Genomic DNA, 19,823 nt, shown 5'->3' with positions numbered 1-19,823 from the left:
CCATGTATTGTTCTTGCAGAGCGGTCCTCTACTGCAGTGGTCCCCAACCTTTTTTGCACCAGGGACCGGCTTGAAGCAAGATCATTTTTCCATGGCCCAGCAAGGAGGGGGTGGGGTGGGCGGGGCTTTGGTCATATGGGGGCGGGGTAATGGAGGGATTTGGAGTTTAGTGCATACTTATCATATAGTGTAGACCAGGTCCCCGCCAGGAGCTATGCCAGGAGCCCCACATAATGTGCTGTGCCAGGAGCCGCATCACTGAGGCCCCATCACGCCCTGCAGCAGGACAGGGCAGCTGTCCTGACAGCTGCTGTTCAGCTGCATTTACTTCATCCCAGGGGCGGACACAGACTGTAGTGGGCCCCTGTGCAAGAAATTTTTGGGGGCCCCCCCCGCCCTTCATAAGGCAACAAAGTTATGTAAACATAACCCCCCCATGTGCATCTCTCATCCCCCTCCGTGCATCTCTCATCCCCCTCCGTGCATCTCTCATCCCCCTCCTTGCATCTCTCATCCCCCTCCTTGCATCTCTCATCCACCCCCGTGCATCTCTCATCCCCCCCGTGCATCTCTCACCCCCCGTGCATCTCTCATCCACCCCCCGTGCATCTCTCATCCCCCCCGTGCATCTCTCACCCCCCCCGTGCATCTCTCATCTCTCCCCTCCCTCCCATGTGCATCTCTCATCTCTCCCCTCCCCCCATGTGGATCTCTCATCTCTCCCCTCCCCCATGTGCATCTCTCATCTCTCCCCTCCCCCCCATGTGGATCTCTCATCTCTCCCCTCCCCCCCATGTGGATCTCTCATCTCTCCCCTCCCCCCCATGTGGATCTCTCATCTCTCCCCTCCCCCATGTGCATCTCTCATCTCTCCCCCCCCCCCCCATGTGGATCTCTCATCTCTCCCCTCCCCCATGTGCATCTCTCATCTCTCCCCTCCCCCCCATGTGGATCTCTCATCTCTCCCCTCCCCCATGTGCATCTCTCCCCTCCCCCCCATGTGGATCTCTCATCTCTCCCCTCCCCCATGTGCATCTCTCATCTCTCCCCTCCCCCCATGTGCATCTCCCATTCCCCCCACTCCTAGTTAATTGTATTTAAAAAAAAATAAAACTTGTTATACTTACCCCCATGCGATCCCTGCAGAATCCTGGCGCTCGTCCAAATCGCTGACACCAGGTTCTCCTGACTTCCGGCCATGTGACGGCGCCGTCACATGACCGGAAGTCAGGGGAATCATGAAGGTGCTGCCGCAGCAGCGCAGCGCTAAGATGTCCCGGACCCGGCGCTTAGCATGCGGCCGGGGGCCCCATGAGGAGAGAGACGCACAAGAGGGGGGCTCCTACCGGCCGGGCCCCATACTGGAGTCAGGGCAGTCATGCCCTGATGGCGGCCCTGCTGGAGGCTGGAGGGGCCCCCTCTCCCCGCGGACCGGCTGAAAAACCCCAACGGCCCGGTCCTGGTCCGCGGACCGGCGGTTGGGGACCTCTGCTCTACTGTATGTGATCAGCTCAACCGTAGGTTCCTGCAGGCAAAAGCATGGACCTCTGAAATTCAGTGTACTGGATGATTCTCTCTATCGCTGATGTCGGTGGGACTGGGCCGACTTTATTCTGTGTATTTGGGCCTTAAATGGATTGTCTAGTGAAAATAAGTTAGCACTTATCCTCAAGTGCTAAGTACAGTATCTACACACATTCAGGGATTGAATATACAATATTAATCTAGTAACTGTATATTTTTTATTCTTTAGTCTCAAAGATTGAAGACCTATTTTTGGAAAAAGGAGCTCAAGACTTACTGGTGCAGCTCCATCTTGAGTGTGGATATGTATGCCTCTATTTCTATGAGTACAAGAAAGCAAAGGAGCATCTTAACCAAGCAAAGGACATATCCAAGCTTCAAGTTAATTTAATAGGTAAGAGTCGGATATCTCATATTGGAGGGATATAGTTATTTTGATAAGGACTTGTGGGATGTTTGATCGCTGTTGGTTAGATAGAAAATGCTCCTCAATTATAGTAGAATCATAATTTGTCGGGGGGGGGGGGGTTACGACACTATGCTTTTTTTTTTTTTTCTTTTGGTATTCATTGACATTTTTTTTGTGCCAAATTCTTCATAATAGCACATGTGGTTCATAAATTTTGCACAAAATCAAATGTTCTTCATTATTTCTTTACTGTTTTTTAAATAACAAAGTAAGCAGTGCGTACCTGCTCACGCCCTTGCGTCTCCTTTCCTGTTCCTGCAGTGTTTATTTATGTATCAATACATACAAAAATGTCCATAATAGAATTGCTAAGGTATAGCGGATAACACTTCCACCAAAATGGACATCACCATATCCCAGGAATGATGATAGAATCCCAGAACAAAAGAAGTGAATACACAATCCCAAAACAATATATACATTTATCAAATGATTGCTCAATACCAATGTGAATAAGTAATAGAATTAAAACAGAGGTGCCTCAAAGAAAGGGACAGCGGTAAATGCCTGAAAACAGTAGTGTCATCATATAAATAGTAAATGGACATAGAGTAGAAATGGTTCTTGTTAGCCAATTCAAGAAACTCAATATCCCGTCTTGCATACATTAAACATGCAGCATCAAATAATGTGGAGAAAATGGTATTTACCTATAGACACTGGAATCCCTATCAGCTGCACAGAAGGTATGGCAGGCACCACTTCCCACACCCCGACGCGCGTTTTGCTTTGCTGCACTGTCCCCTTCCTTGAGGCACTTCTATTTTAATGCCTTATTCACATGTATTGAGAAATCATTTCATAAATGTATATATTGTTTTGGGATTGTGTAATCACTTATATTGTTTTGGGATTCTACATCTTTCCTGGGATATGGTGATATAGTCTTTATTTACAGGTCTGCATTATTGAGGTCACATCTACAATATGTCACTGATGCAGCCAGTTACTGAGTTCCGCACTGATATCACCCAATAAAAATATATGTAAAAAAGAACATATTTGGTATAGCCTTTTCCAGTTTATCAAACATTAAAATGACTTAACCCATACAGTAACCTCTGTGACGAGAAGAAAAATTGAATTGACAGAATCGTGTTTTTCGGTCTTGACGCTTATCTGAATATAGTATATATTTTACCTGAAGCAGTAAAAAGCAATTAATATGTCTTATGTTCCCTAAATTATCAGTACAGCAATCAGTTCACCACGCAAAAAAAATAACCCTCACACAATGCATCAGATGGAAAAATAAAAACGTTACAGGTCTTGGAAATGGCCATACAACCAAAAATATTAGTTTTACAAACTTTTTCTGAATTGACAAATTTTCTGGGAAAAAAAATCTATTCAAGTTTGGTTTAGCTATATTGACCTGGAGAACCACGTTTCAGGGTAATTGTTACCACAGATTGAACATTGTAAAAGCATAACACCCCCGTCCCCCTTCCAAAAAAAAAAAAAATAATAAAATGAAAAATGGCGGAATTGCATTTTTTCACAATTTCGTTTCATTTTTTCCCCCATTTTCCAGTAAATTGTATATTAAAATGTTATTCAACTGTCTTTGGAAAATTAAAGTTATGGCTCTTGGCAGAAAGGAAGAGAAAAAAATTGAAGGCACAAAATCAATAAGTTACCTGGTCTTTAAGGGGTTAATGTGGCTCACACACTTTTAGATTTCTCAATTTACCAGTAAATAGTAATGGTACTATTGGTACTTAGTTGTTGTTTTGCTTGTAGGTCTGATGTTCTGATGTTGTGGGAGTAGTTGCTATAGTAGAGGTACATGTTATGTGGTAGATTAGATTCGTGTGGATTTGTGTTATTTCATTGATTATGGATAAAGACGGTGTAAATTGTCTTTTGGATGTGTTCTGATTGGAATTCCACAGTTAAAATGTTCCTATGCATTTCCACAGCAAAATCCGACCTGCAGCCAAGACCCGGTGGTAGATCCTGTAATGTTTTCTATTATTTCAATGTGGCGAATTATATAGGAATGTTCTGGCAGATCGGAATATGTTGTGGAAAATGCACAGAAATGCTGGCGTCTCATCATCAGAGTTCTTTATAGAGTCCTATACAAGGTGGATTATCAGTTCTTGTAAAAAAAAAATAGCATTTTTTTTTATAATCTCAGCAATAGAAACTAGAAAGTGGCACTGACCAATTTTTTTAAACAAAGCTTTATTCCAGAATAGCAGACATATACAGTTATATGAAAAAGTTTGGGCACCCCTATTAATCTTAAGCTTAATGTTTTATAAAAATTGGTGTTTTTGCAACAGCTATTTCAGTTTGATATATGTAATAACTGTTGGACACAGTAATGTTTCTGCCTTGAAATGAGGTTTATTGTACTAACAGAAAATGTGCAATCTGCATTCAAACAAAATTTGACAGGTGCATAAGTATGGGCACCTCACCAGAAAAGTGACATTAATATTTAGTAGATCCTCCTTTTGCAAAAATAACAGCCTCTAGTCGCTTCCTGTAGCTTTTAATGAGTTCCTGGATCCTGGATGAAGGTATTTTTCACCATTCCTCTTAACAAAACAATTCCAGTTCAGTTAAGTTTGATGGTCGCCGAGCATGGACAGCCCTCTTCAAATGATCGCACAGATGTTCAATGATATTCAGGTCTGGGGACTGGGATGGCCATTCCAGAACATTGTAATTGTTCCTCTGCATGAATGCCTGAGTAGATTTGGAGCGGTGTTTTGGATCATTGTTTTGCTGAAAGATCCATCCCCTGCGTAACTTCAACTTTGTCACTGATTCTTGAACATTATTGTCAAGAATCTGCTGATACTGAGTGGAATCCATGCGTCCCTCAACTTTAACAAGATTCCCGGTGCTGGCATTGGCCACACAGCCCCAAAGCATGATGGAACCTCCACCAACTTTTACTGTGGGTAGCAAGTGTTTTTCTTGGAATGCTGTGTTTTTTTGCCGCCTTGCATAACGCCTTTTTGTATGACCAAACAACTCAATCTTGGTTTCCTCAGTCCACAGGACCTTCTTCCAAAAAGAAATTGGCTTCTCCAAATGTGCTTTTGCATACCTTAGCCGACTCTGTTTGTGGCGTGCTTGCAGAAATGGCTTCTTTCGCATCATACAGCTTCTCCTTGTGCAAAGTGCGTTGTATAGTTGACCGATGCACAGTGACACCATCTGCAGCAAGTTGATGCTGCAGCTCTCTGGAGGTGGTCTGAGGATTGTCCTTGACTGATCTCACCATTCTACTTCTCTGCCTTTCTGATGTTTTTCTTGGCCTGCCACTTCTGGCCTTAACAAGAACTGTCCCTGTGTTCTTCCATTTTCTTACTATGTTCCTCACAGTGGAAACTGACAGGTTAAATCTCTGAGACAGCTTTTTGTATCCTTCCCCTGAACAACTATGTTGAATAATCTTTGTTTTCAGATCATTTGACAGTTGTTTTGAGGAGCCCATGATGCCACTCTTCAGAGGAGATTCAAACAGGAGAACAATTTGCAAGTGGCCACTTTAAGTAGCTTTTCTCATGATTGCATACACCTGGCTATGAGGTTCAAAGCTCAATGAGGTTACAAAGCCAAGAAAAGTGCTTTAGTAAGTCAGTAAAAAGTAGGTAGGAGTATTTAAAACAAGAAAATGATAAGGGTGCCCATACTTATGCACCTGTCAAATTTTGTTTGAATGCAGATTGCACATTTTCTGTTAGTACAATAAACCTCATTTCAAGGCAGAAACATTACTGTGTCCAACAGTTATTACATATATCAAACTGAAATAGCTGTTGCAAAAACACCAATTTTTATAAAACATTAAGCTTAAGATTAATAGGGGTGCCCAAACTTTTTCATATAGCTGTACATAAAGCTGTCTATAGAGCAAACAGACCCGTTTAGGAGTAACTTTGCCACCATTTGTTCTAGACTGTATTTCAAGCAAAGGACATCTACAGAGTGTGGATCTTATTTAGATGGTGCTGATTTTTTATGGCTCACCCCTTTTTCTTGAAACTAGTAATGTTGACTGGTCTGTGTATTTTTAAATGGCCCCTTAGTAAGGACCTGCCACTTGCTCAAAATTTTTTTGCGTTAAATACCTTGTAAAAATTCATCCGCACCCCTGATAAGTATTTTTTTGTGTTGCTCCATTGTGGAGATATTCACAGTTGTTACTTCTGGAGCTCAGTATGTGACATCTCAGCTTGTAGTGCAACTGTGCATTTCTGTAGTCTTCTCTGCAATCACAGCTCTGCAGTCTCGGAGTCTTCTCTGGAGATGTACTCTTTCAGTCCTTCTGCTAATCACAGCTCAGACACTGCTAGACTGCTAGATCATCTGTAGAGCTGGATATGTCTATAAGGGAGTGACGCAGCACAAAACTAAAAAGAGCACCAGAACTAGGGGAGTTCATGGATTTTTACAAGGTATTTAACTATTTTTCTTTTGAGCAAATGATGTTACTTGCTCAAAAAAAAAGAGTTAAGTACTGTGTAAAAATCCCTGAGCTCCCCTGGTTCTGAAGCTCTTTTTAGTTTTGTGCTGCGTCACTTCATTTTAGATATATTCACATTTGTTGCTTTTGGAGCGCAATATATAAAAACTCTGCTTGTAGTTCAACTGGGCATTTCTGCAGAGTTTTCTCTAGGGGTGGGTTTCTTCCTCCCCTTCCCAGGCGCTGCAACTGATCTTAACCTGTAGCAGTTTCAGTCACTGCTATGATTGGTAGCATCTGGGAGGGAGGGATGAAAGCACACAGCCGCAGATAAGACTCTGAAGGGATGTCCAGTTGAACTACAAGCAGTGATTTCACATATTTCACTCCAAAAGCTACAAATGTGAATATCTCTACAATGGAGTGACGCAGTGCAAAGTGGAAAAGAGCAGCAGTATCAGGGGAGCTCAAAGATTTTTACGCTGTATTTATTTTTTTAGTAAGTGACAGGCTTTCCTTACTTAAATGCTTATAGGACCTCAAGCATCTACTGCTATTCTCTTGGTACCAGATACCACAGGGCACATTCAGATATGTCTTGTTAAGTACATGCCTTCATGATTGAAAGCTGTTTTAGCTTCACGGGGGAACCCACATAGTAATATTCTAATATTCAGGTAGTCTTAACGTTACGGATGATCATTGTGTATTTGTTGTCGCAGTGTTGTTTGTTTTCATTTGTAATTTTTTTCACATTTCCATTGTAATACGTTGTGGTTGCCTATGGAATTTTAATATACATACATACATATATATATATATATATATATATATATATATATATATATATATATATATATTGTAATGCAGCGACTTGCGGCATTACGGTAATGCTCCAGGATGTGCTTTGGCTGACCATGTACCTTCCCCTCAGGTGACTGGTCACATGACTGTGACATAGCACAGATCCTGTGCACACAGAATGTCTGGTCACATGACTGTGACATAGCACAGATCCTGTGCACACAAAATGTCTGGTCACATGACTGTGACATAGCACAGATCCTGTGCACACAGAATGTCTGGTCACATGACTGTGACATAGCACAGATCCTGTGCACACAAAATGTCTGGTCACATGACTGTGACATAGCACAGATCCTGTGCACACAGAATGTCTGGTCACATGACTGTGACATAGCACAGGTCCTGTGCACACAGAATGTCTGGTCACATGACTGTGACATAGCACAGGTCCTGTGCACACAGAATGTCTGATCACATGACTGTGACATCAGCACAGGTCCTGTGTGTGTGTACTACAGGATATATAAACCCTGGTAGTCTTGAGACAGTGTGGTAAGGCGTGAGGGCTGTTCCCGTGTGGGACACCGCTAGAGTGTGAGGCCTAGTGAGGCCTATTGAAGCCTGGTGAAACCTGAAAGGCAGAGGCTGGATCCTAAGGTGTAAGCGATCCCAGTAGGCTTGGAGGGCCAGAGGCTTGGAAGGCAAGAGCCTGAAAGGCAGAGGCTGGATGTTGGCTGTGTAAACATACCAGTAGCCTTGGATGGTACGAGGGCTGGCGACCCCCATCTGGGAAGCCGTAAAGCCACAGTGGTGGCAGAATAAGTCTGAAGCAGCTAAAACCTGACGAATGTAAAAACACTGATTGATGTGGACATTTCTATAAGTGACTTTGCTGGGGGCTGCAACTGGAGCCAAGTGGGCCTGTCTGCCACTTGAAAGGCTCCTGGACATTATATGTAATATGTCGGCGAGCCACTGAGTTGGACTCGGTTATAGCAGTTATGATGTATAATAAACTGCTGGAGTGTGAAAACTGGAAAAACGTGGCTGGTGTGCTTTAATTGACCCGGTGCAGCGAGTGTCCCCCAGTATGATGACTAGCACTGCCTTACAATATATATATATATATATATATATATATATATATATATATATATATATATATATATATATACACACAATTACTTGGGTTCTATTGAATGATTACTGAAGACTATTGTTCTGTCATTTGCTATTGCTGCCAGGCCTAAATATGAATGTTATTAAAGTTGTGATGTGAGGTTTTACATGGAATATTGCATATATTTCCAGCAATCCAATTATCTTCTGCAAGAGCCTTCACATTTTAAATGCTTTTCATAAGGTTTAGTATTTGGATTTTGGCTGAGCTGTACATGTATAGCTGCCATCTATTGTTAATTACCATTAAAACAATAACACTAGGGGTCACCTTCGGGCTTTTGTCTCTGTATAGTCAATGGACATATTATATCATTTACAATATCTCAGTGGCTGCCTACTCTTCCTTGGGTACTAGCTACACAGCCACCACTGTTATTTGCTTAGCTGCCCTGTGTAATGCTATCCTAGGCTATAGTGCACTCAGTAATACATTCCTGCCCATACTGATCAAGCAGATTTTTACGTTTTTTTTTTTTAAAGACCACTTAAGAACATAGAAGCAGGTCACATACCATAGACGGTCCCATAGAGGTTTGTGTTTTTGCCCTATGTAACAGAATAAAGAGTCAAAGCTACCAACTATTTTGTGGTAACTAGGTGTCAGTTGTTTGGAGGATCTAATTCATTGTATACTGAGGAGCCATTCGTTCTACATAGATTAGAACTAACCTCCACCCTTCGGTCAGCAATAGTCAGTGTAACATTGACTCTGCCTGACAACCACAAATTATATTCATGGTGATTGTTCTCTATTTAAGTTCATAGGGGAACAGAAACAACCCAATCAATGTGCCCTGCCTTTTTGTATCTCCTATGACTAAAATGGAGGGGGGGATATTACATGTGTGGTCACCTTTCCCGGAATCCTGGTCTTCGAATCCGTTCGTACAGTTAAAAGGGAATCTGTCAGCAGGTTTTTGCTATTTAATCTGCAAGTAGCATAATATTGCGGACAAGAGCCTGATTACAGACATGTGTCACTTGCTAGGCTGTGTTCAGTGTTTTATTAGCAGGAGATTATCACTACAGGACTACAGCTGACGTGCACACCAGTCAGGTTAATTTATATAACCCCGCCCCCACCACTGATTAGCAGCTTGCTGACAATGCACAGTTTACACAGGAAGCCGCCAGTCAGGGGTGTGGGCAGAGTCATACACAGTCTAAAAGTGTTAGCTCCGCTACATCTACATAAGACAACGGATTCTATGAAAACTACACCAAGCAGCCCAGTAAGTGACACATCCCTGGAATCAGGCTTTCTTGCCCTATATCATGCTGCTCTCAGATTATATAGTAAAAGCCTGTGACCGATTCCCTTTAATAAGTAAAATACTGTTGAGTGCACAAATGTACAAGGTTATCTTTGGATTGCCAGAAATACCAACTAGATGTTAGCGCACTGAGGACCCTAGGTAGTAAATTTTACATACCCAGGCATAATCATGTTTCATTTTAAAATGTACGTGCACTTTTCTACTGGTCAGATAGTGTTAATTTTGGCTGCAGTCATTACAGTCTTACTATGTCACCACTAATGAAACCTATGTATTTCCTTTCATGTATAATGTACGGCATAGTCTTTCAAACTGAAGGACGCATTTCCAGCACAGGATAATTATGTCACTATTTATTTAACCTCAGAATATGGTTTAGGATATCAGAAAAGTCTGCGTCTTGTGACAATAATCTGGCAATTTTAAAAGACAAAGATTTTCTGCCAAATTTCCAGCCTCAGCTTGCCAAAGTGACGAGCAGCAAACGTTATTTCTATACATATGAAGATACAAAATGTGCATTTAGAAGGTGATGGCTAGACGGAAGTAATCCTATTTTCATGTTGTCCAGGACATCATGATGCTTTATTTCCGGTCCTCACTTTAGTTACACTTTTGACATGTATTGTTTGTTGCTCACCTTGGTCTGACTTCATGAAAGGTCTCTTCTTGAGCTGCCTGAGAGATGATCATTAAGGGACTTGATCTCATATGGGTTGGTTTCACATGTCCATGAAGAACTCCGTCCAGGTTGGAATCTGATACTCAGACCGACCTCTGCAACTCCTGACCTGAGCTATCTGCCTTATAGGAATATATGAGGCTGGTAGACCTGGCAAATGGGAGGGATAATCCCATCCCAGAATGGTCTGTGCATGCGGACCATGGGAAAGCAGACTGCGTTTGATAAACTTTCATATAGAATCAACTTTCTCTACTAGCACTTGTTATGAAAGAACTATCTTTTACCTTTTTAATTTTTGTTTGGATTTATGGATCTCTACAAGATACCAAAGATTAATTTAGGCTAATGGCAGTTTTCTGGATCCTTCATCACTAGACCACTTGAAGATTTCACTTCCCACTAACCATCAACCTGTCATCAAACAAGGGATAAACATGTTGATATCCATGATTCTTTAAGGAGATAAGCAGCGCCAAAACCTGATGCATACCACCCACTCCGTAGCCATTTAATAACGGCCGATTAAAGGATTGGTTATAGGCCTTACATTGGCAAAGCAATGTCATGTGGAACCTGGCGCGGAAATCGCTGGAACGTCGTCGCTGCGTCAGCAGACTTATTTTTGTTTTAGACTGGAGACTGTAGTATCTAAGAAGGGGTAGTCTGAGTAGTGGACAGCCTCTTTAGGATACATTCCCACGATGAGCTTTTGGTGAGTTGTTGATGTTGCAGATCTTCCGCACCTATTAGATAAATTAGGTTACTTTCGTTTTTTGTTGCATTTTATCGCTGCTTTTTGTCTCTTGTTGATATGTCATGTTTTAAACTTAGCTGCTTTGTTTTTGATACTTCCTGGTATTTGATTTTGACAACATTTTATTGATACAGTCATGTGTGGATTACATGTGTTTTTTTATGCGTTTCCACCGCGAAAACTCAGTAAAGGTGGATCTTCCGCATCTAATGCAAGTCTACAGGAAAAATTTGCACATAAAACTCAGCGAACTCGCAGGAGAAATCGTCATGTTGTGGATTTGGAACACGCACCACAGGTCACTTTACGCTGAGTAAGAAAAAGCACAATGGGCAGGAGATTTCTATAAATCCCATCCACTTTACTGGATCTGTAAGACGCTGCGTTTTTGAAGTGGTGAAAATACGAAGTTTCAAAAGCTCACCAAAAACGGATCTTGGGCTCACAGCCTAAAGGTTTTAGTGAACAAACAGAATGACAGGAGTAATGGTAATCACTCATGCGTAGGTGGATTATAATGAGGGTAATCTGGACTACTGCCCGGGGCCCCGGGGGACCAAGGGCCAGATTGCCCCCATTATAATGTTTTGTGTGCCCGCGATGCAGCTCACATTTCATGGCGACCTGGGCCGGGGGGCACCGGGTCGCTCCCACAGCAGCTGTGTAGGGCCGCCTGCTTCTTCACCAGCACTGAACCTTTAATTTTGCTTGTATGCTGACCCGGCCACGTCACAGCTAGCATACGTGGCCCCTTATTTTCATAAGCTACAATAACAAACAAATTAACAAAAGTAGGGAAGGCACTTGAGACATAGTACAGCATAACTAAAGGACTACCAAATTCTGTATCTCAGTATGGGGAACAAAGAAAACCTATCAATAAACAAGGACAGGTATGGATGCACACAAGAAGATGAATGTTATAAACATGAGACTTACAATATAATTTGGAAAATGGTAAGTGAGATCAGTAAGCCATCAAATAAAAAGGGGAATAATAAAGGGATGAGTGTCGGGAAACTAAAGCAGATCTTAATTATTTGGGTAGAAGTGAGAACTATTAGTCTGAAGCTTAGGAGCATTTTTAGACAATCAATACGTTTTTTTCCACATTTATAAAAAAAAAAAAAAAAAAAAAAAATAGACATTTGAATGAGGCCTTATTCCTCTTGGAAACTTCTGAACAAATGACACCTGGGGGTCACAAGTAGAGGTGGGCGAACCTGAACAGTAAAGTTCGGGGTCCGTACCAAACAGCCAGTGTTCAGGCACGGACACCGAACACGGACCTCAGGAAGTCTGTGTTACTGTTCGGGTTCAATTGCCCAAACATCGGATGTGTCCCCCGCAGTCATGTGTGTGACAATGCGGGAAATAGTTTTTGATCGACGGTAAGATTGTTCCAGCCGGTCAGAGCGCTGCAGGATTACAGATGTCAGCGTGAGCCTGCAGCTGCCACAGGTGGTAAAAAATCTACCGCTGGTTACAATCGATGGCTGATGAGAGACTACTACTCCCATCAGCCTACGCCTGCTGTCGCTGATACCAGCGAGAGCAGTCACCTCTGATGGGAGTATTCATCAGCTGTGGCCTGTGCTCCAAGTAAAAAAATAAAAAAAATTAAATAAATAGTGAAATAAAAATAAAAAAGTATTATACTCACCTAACACCTAATCACCGATGCCCGTGTTACCTGTAAAAGATAAAAAATAATAAACATCATAATACTCACCTGTCCGCTGTGAAGATAATCCATCTGTCTGTTCTCCCCAGCAGCCGGCTCACACTGACAGGAGCATAATCGCTCCTGCTTCAGTGTATAGCGCCGAGCTGCGGTGAGAAAGATCACCGGAGTTCATCAGCTGATGAACCCCGGTGATCTCACTTACGGCGCTGCTAGCTTCATGAGAAAATTCTCACGCAGCAGTGGTGCCGTAAGTGAGTTCACTGGGTTTCATCAACTGATGAACTCTGGTGATCTTTCTCACCGCAGCTCAGCGCTATACGCTGAAACAGGAGCAAATACACTCCTGTGTCAGTGTGTAGTTTGCTGTCCGGGAGAGCAGTCATATCAGTTGGCAGCTGACATGAAGCCCAGGGGTTAGTAATGAAGAGGCGTCTATAAGACACCCCCATTACTAACTCCATAGTAAAGGTTTGTAAATAAAGACACAGCATGAAAAAAAAATCTTTTATTTGAAATAAAAAACCAGATACACATTTATTTAAAAATTAAAAACACAGTTATACTCTAACACTGAATCCATTAAAGATTAAAGCCATTGTCCCCTGTAAAAAAACAAAAGTAAAAAAGCAAATTTGTACTCGCCTAACAGCTAATCCCCGAAGCCATTGTCCCCTGTAAATAAACAAAAATAATAAAAAACAAAACCCCTCACCTGTCCGAAGTGAAGAGATTATCCATACTGTCCCACAACGATCCAGATGACTTGGAGAGCAGTCACATCAGCAGTCACTAATGTGACTGTTCTCCAGGACAGTAGGCTCACACTGACACAGGAGTGTAATCGCTCCTGTGTAGGTGTATCGCGCTGAGCTACAGGTGACAAGGGTATCGGGGATTAGGTGAAAAGGTGAATATAATGCTTATTTATTTTTATTTCACTATTTATTACATTTTTTTTTTTACTTGGAGCACGGGCTCCAGCTGATGAATAGTCCCATCAGCGGGGCCTGTTCTCGCTGTTATCAGCGACAACAGGCGTAGACTGATGGGAGTAGTACTCTCATCAGCCGATGCCTGTGACCAGTGGTAAGCTTTTTAACGCTGGTCACAGTCACAGCTGTAGGTTCACGCTGACACCTGACAGCTTGATCCCTCAGCTCTCTGGCCGGCAGTAACGATCTTACTGCCGATCAGAGCCTCTGTTTCCCGCACTGTTACGCACATGACAGCATTGGAAACCACGGATGAATGGTGTCCGAGTTTGGGTACCGTTCTAGTACCCGAACCAAACAAGGTACCAAATCAAAAGACGGAAAAATAGTTAGGAATTAGGCCGAGGTCATAACAGGAATAACACAGGCTGAACAAGGGCAAAACAAGCTGCAGATAACCAAAGAAGTGTTCACTATAACTGGCATAGAAAACTGACTCTCAGGAGTTTAAGTAGGGAGCTGCCCCACCCAGCAATACTAACTAGCCAGGAATTAACCCCTAAGCTTTTGGGCGGATCTACAAGTCCCGGTAGTAAATCAGGACTTCCGTATAGTCGCCCGATGACCAAAGTAGAAATTGAGGGTACAGGCACTGGCACTGGCACAGATGTTACAATATGTGAACATTGAGTACTTGAACTTTGAACTGCATTGGTGGTATATCAATTATACTTAGAAAATTGAGACATTTAGGGCATAGTATAGACCACATTTCGCATGCCCATCTCCCAATGACAAGTTGATCTTGGCAGATGGGTGCTCGCTATCAAATTTACCGCTCTTCTCACCTAAGTCTGATAGCGTTGGTTCCCATCTACAGGCATTGTAGCATACGGACACACACTATTTGGCCAAACTGTGCAGTAAGTATCTCCATTTTATAAAGTATTGGCGCTCTAGCAGTAATGCTGTTCAGTATCCATGTATTGCATGTTCACGTGTACCTGAGCGTGCTCAGAGTGTGATTGTATTTGTATTTCGACTATAGCAGAGCAGTCACGGTAACCGGCACCTTTATGTTTTTTTTTTTCATTTTGTTAAATGATGTTGTCGGTTTCATTTCCTTGCAATGTACATTTAGCGTCTGTGGCAAACTCCATTTTGGCTGAACATTCCCATCATCCTTCTGTTTATTTTTAAAAGGAACCAGTCACCTTGGAAAACCCTATTTACCTGCAAATCTGGGGTTAACCTGCACGTAAATAGCATTACAATGCTTCTTAGCCACCTCATTGAAAGTGCAGCTATCGGGAGAAAATGAGCTTATTTTCTCCTGGGAGCTGCTGGCTTTCAGTCATGGGGGAGTGCACGGAGAGATGACAGTCACCACTCGCTATACTGTGAGCAGAGGCTGTAAGCACACCGCAGCAATTTGATTGACAGCTCACTTTGATTTTCGGGTTCCCTTTAATTAGAGCTTGATCTGCCCTTCAAATTTGTAGACCCAGGCGAGGTGAGCCATTGGCAGATGGTTTTATGCACAATTTGGTTAAACTATGCGCTATGTATGTAATAGTACAAAATTCATGTACTCATTGTGTGCGTATACCTTTGTGCGTTCAGAGCGCGGTGGTATTGGAGAAAATAAAAGGGTTGCATTCCCAAAATGACAGCTATTTTTTCAACGCAAGCTGCCATTAAGTTATTGGATATTTTTCTATAATGGTTTTCATACTGAAACCATATCATATGATAAATTTACTTTAAATGCGAGGGCTTGGAAAATATAAAGAAACTCTTATTCTTTTTATTGAATTCAGAAAAACTTGGTAAAAAATGCCAGACCTCAGTTGTGTTTTTGTTTTTATATTTGTTGTTATGCACGGTGATACAGATACATTATTCTTTATCCTTTAAATGATAATTCACTTATTCATTCCAGTCATACATTCATACCTAAATCACTCATTTCATAACAAACATCACATTTCCCAGCTGGCATACATTTTCATGGAAAACTTCATGTTATAAAAATTTGACTCTTGAAGCAAAATTGTAAATCTCTAGCCAAAAACAAACAAAAACTATATTTTGACAGGAAAGTCCAACTCCGAGCTCCTCATTGTCCATGTTTTCCTTACCTGGAGCCTGCTGTTTATATGAATGGGGGGATTATACAGTCCGATGTGGGGGCTGCTCGGAGGGTATCCCTGTTTTATTCTAGTGGTCTGTGAACTCTGTGAAGTCTTTAACTTTAGAAGTGAGAAAATATTGCGCTCTGTAATGTATTAACCAGCTCCAATTTTCTGTAAATGCAGCTTTGAATACTCTATAAAGTAATGTTCTTTGTTGTCCTAATATATTTTATTATTCACTTCCACACTATTTTGCTGTCAGTGAATAATAACGCTTTTACTGATACCATATTGGGGTAGATACAATGTTTTGATTGCCTGCTATTGCAGTGTTGCAATGCGAAAACCCTTAATTCTTGCATTTTGATTCATTTTCCCGTTACGCCATTGCCGGCAATTTACTTTGTATTTTGATAGATCCTGGTATGCATGGCACCACTTATCCCCATCCTGGTATGCATGGCATCACTCATCCCTATTCTGGTATGCATGGCACTCCTCATCCCCATTCTGGTATGCATGGCACTCCTCATCCCCATTCTGGTATGCATGGCACTACTCATCCCCATTCTGGTATGCATGGCCCTCCATCGTCATCCTGGTATCCATGGTCCCCCATCCTCATCCTTGTAGCCATGGCCCACCATCCCCATCCTGGTATATATATGGTATATATATGGCACCCCATTCTAATATCCATGGTCCCACCATCCCCATCCTGGTATAAATGGCCCCCTCATTCCCATCCTGATATATATGGCCCCCTCATTCCCATCCTGGTATGCATGGCGCCCCATCCTCATCCTGGTAAGCATTGCCCACCATCCTGGTAAGCATTGCCCCCATCCCCCAACCTGGTATCCATGGCCCCCCATCGCTATCCTAGTAAGAATGGCCCCCAATCCTGGTATGCATGCCCCTCCCATCCTGGTATGCATAGCCCCCCATCCTCATCCTGGTATGCATGGGCCCCCCATCCTCATCCTGGTATGCATGGCCCCCCATCCCTATCCTGGTATGCATGGCCCCCCATCCCTATCCTGGTATGTATGGCCGCCCATCCCCATCCTGGTTTGAATACCCCCCCATCACTGCTCACATGAAAAAAAATAAACACTTCTACTCAGCTTCCTTCTCTCTGCTCCAGCGCTGGGCCTGTTCTGCCAGCAGCTGATCTCAGTGTGTGAGCAGCGCATGAAGTCACTGCCATGCGCTCTCACACTCTGATATCAGCTGCCTGGATTTTCACTCCTTTCCTTGCTGGGACTATGGGCGTGGAGAGGAGTGAATATTCATTTTCTTTAATAGCCTGCACACTGTCAATCGCAGCCACGGCTCCTGCTGCTGCTCGGTGATCACGTGTGCCTGCTACTAAAGAGAATGAATATTCACTTCTCTCCACGCCTATGGGAATGGGGAGGGGTGAATATTAATTCTCTCTTATAGCGGGCATACAGGATCGCCGAGCCGCTGCAAGAAGCCGGCGGCTGCGACTGACAGTGTGCGCTATTAAAGAAAATGAATATTCACTGCACATCCACTCCTATGAGCGTGGAGAGGAGTGAATATCCATTATCTTCAGTAGCTGGCACAAGTAATAGCTGCAGCAGCTGGCTGTGGCTACTGCCTGTGGCCCGCTCCTTCGCCGCCGCTCCTCCCCAACACCATCCACAGGCAGAATGTATTATCCGAACTATAAGACGCACCCCCACTTTCCTCCAAAATTTTGGGAAAAAAGGGTGTCTTATAGTCCGAAAAATACGGTATATTTGCAAAATATGGAATTTTTTTAATTGTTTAAATAGAAAACAATTGCTGCAAGTTTGGTGTAGCCATAATCACACTTACAATGACAATCTTGTTTCCAGATTAAAAATGCTGTAAAAATGAAATCCAAAAAAAACAATAGTGGAATTGCATTTTTTCACCAAAATTTGCTAATTTGTTTAGTGCCATCATTCCACAACGCTTTACATACATTATCATCACTGTCACCTTTGGGGTTCACAATATAAGTTCCCTATCAGTATGTCTTTGGCGTGTTAGAGGAAGCCAGAGAACTCGGAGGAATCCCGAAAAAAACAACACAGAGAGAGTATACAAACTCCTTGTAGATGTTTACACCGAGGATCCCAGCATTGCAAATCAACAGTAATAACTACTGAGCCATTGTCTTTCCCATTTAGATTTTTTTCCCCATTTATCAATACATTGTTTGGCGAAATGAGTGGTATCATTCAAATCTACAGGTTGTCCTGCAAAAAAACAAGCCTCCATACCTCTATATAGATGGAAATATAAAAGCGTTATGGCTCATGGAAGAAAGTGAAGAAAAAAAACAGGTAAAAAGACCAAAAAAATTCCTTGTCCCTAAAGGGTTAGTGATTATTTACGTTTACAAATTGTGCCACATATTAGTGATACTTTAGGTGAATGTTTAGATCTTTCAATATTAGTGGTTGGAGATAGGTTGGAATATTGAACGTTCCAGAAGCCAGTTGCATGTTAAGGCTTTATAGTACATCCAAGCGGGCACTTACCACGGTGGTTAGTAAATGTGTAATTTGACCAATATAGGCGAATGAGGGCACAGCTCCTGTACCAACAGTTTTAGGGTTGAAGACAAAGCAGTCAAATTGACATAACTGTTTAGGGATAAATAATTGTTATGGAAAGTTTAAATCAAGGTTAGACGTCTTGATAGACAGTCTTTAAGAACATAGAGAAACAAGTTGCTATAGCACAACAAGATAGTTTTATCCTAAGCTAGTACTACCTTTTAATTGCCATAGACAAATAAACAAGATTATTTTTAAAGTGAACCTGTCAGCAGGATTTTGCTAAGTAAACTACAGGCAGTGTAATGTTGGGGCTGCTGCCCTGATTAATGATACCTGAGATGAAGAAATCCATCTTGTGGCTATTGTGTAATCAGTGCAGGCCTGTCCCTATCTATCTCTCTGTCTGGCTGTCTCTATGATGAGGAACATGCTTGTGCTTCGGGGCGGCCTGTGGGCAGGTCTTTTCTTGCTGATCTGGCCTAGAGCACCAGGATAAAACCCTGCCTAAAGTCCCGCCCCAGAGCACGGGCATATCATTAACTCAAAACTGCAAACACTGATTACACAAGAACCACAAGATGATTTTCTTCACCTCACGTATCATTTTAATCAGTGCAACAGCTCCAACATGACTATGCTGTAGTTTACTTAGCAAAATCCTGCTGACAGGTTCGCTTTAAGCACTAGTCCTTTTTCCTGCAGGACAAAATGTTAGGGCCCATCTTATCTGTCAATCTACTTATTGTATAAGATAACCTATTTACAATGAGATATAAATCATAGAGCATGCACACTCAAGATACGGTATAACTATATAAACCTACAAAAAAAGTGTCACTAATATAATAAAAGATATATTATTTTTATTAGATCATTTAAAAAAACTTTCAAATGCATATGACAGTATAAAATCAGGGAAATACATCATAAAATTTGTCCATGGGTTGGAGTATTTAAGTACAAAAAAGATTGGGTCAGGGTATCAATAAATGTGACAATTGATTGGTCCAAAAAATGAAATATACAAATATATGTACAGTGCTGCTCACCATTATTGGCACCCTTAAATTTTTCCATAGACTGTACAATATCTTCAGAAATAAATGGAAATGTACCAAAGTTATATCCTCAGGATTTTTTAATTAGTGGTTCAAAGTAATGCAATAATAAAACTAATTGTTTTTCAACTTCCGTGTTGCAATTTCTAAGAAGAAGCAGAATAAACAGCATGTGCAGCAATAAAGGTACCCCTAATACTTGGTTGCACACCCTTTGGCATTGCTGACAGCTTCCAATCGGTTCTTGTAGCCATCTGTAAGCTTCTTGCACTTCTCAGCTGGAATTGTCTCCCACTCTTCCTTTGCAGTTTGTTGAAGCTCTT

General features: G+C 42.1%; 1 protein-coding gene and 1 long non-coding RNA gene across 2 annotated transcripts in view; one reads left to right on the top strand and one right to left on the bottom strand.

Annotated features, from left to right (window-relative positions):
• Positions 1–19,823, top strand: part of TTC27 (tetratricopeptide repeat domain 27) — a 552,249-nt gene that overhangs the window by 186,458 nt on the left and 345,968 nt on the right. The window contains exon 7 of the mRNA XM_073672636.1: positions 1,754–1,918. Within this exon, the coding sequence (XP_073528737.1) occupies positions 1,754–1,918 (165 nt within the window). The remainder of the gene's footprint in view (positions 1–1,753; positions 1,919–19,823) is intronic.
• The window catches only part of LOC141257736 (uncharacterized), an 88,370-nt gene that overhangs the window by 15,310 nt on the left and 53,237 nt on the right, over positions 1–19,823 (bottom strand). The gene's annotated exons all lie outside the window — the stretch shown is intronic.

This window comes from Phyllobates terribilis, unplaced genomic scaffold (genome assembly GCF_046119375.1).
Source record: "Phyllobates terribilis strain yellow unplaced genomic scaffold, ASM4611937v1 Scaffold_3__8_contigs__length_932513732, whole genome shotgun sequence".
NCBI lineage: Eukaryota > Metazoa > Chordata > Amphibia > Anura > Dendrobatidae > Phyllobates > Phyllobates terribilis.
Note: the sequence above shows the minus strand (reverse complement) of the source record. Positions and strands in the feature narration are given on the sequence as shown.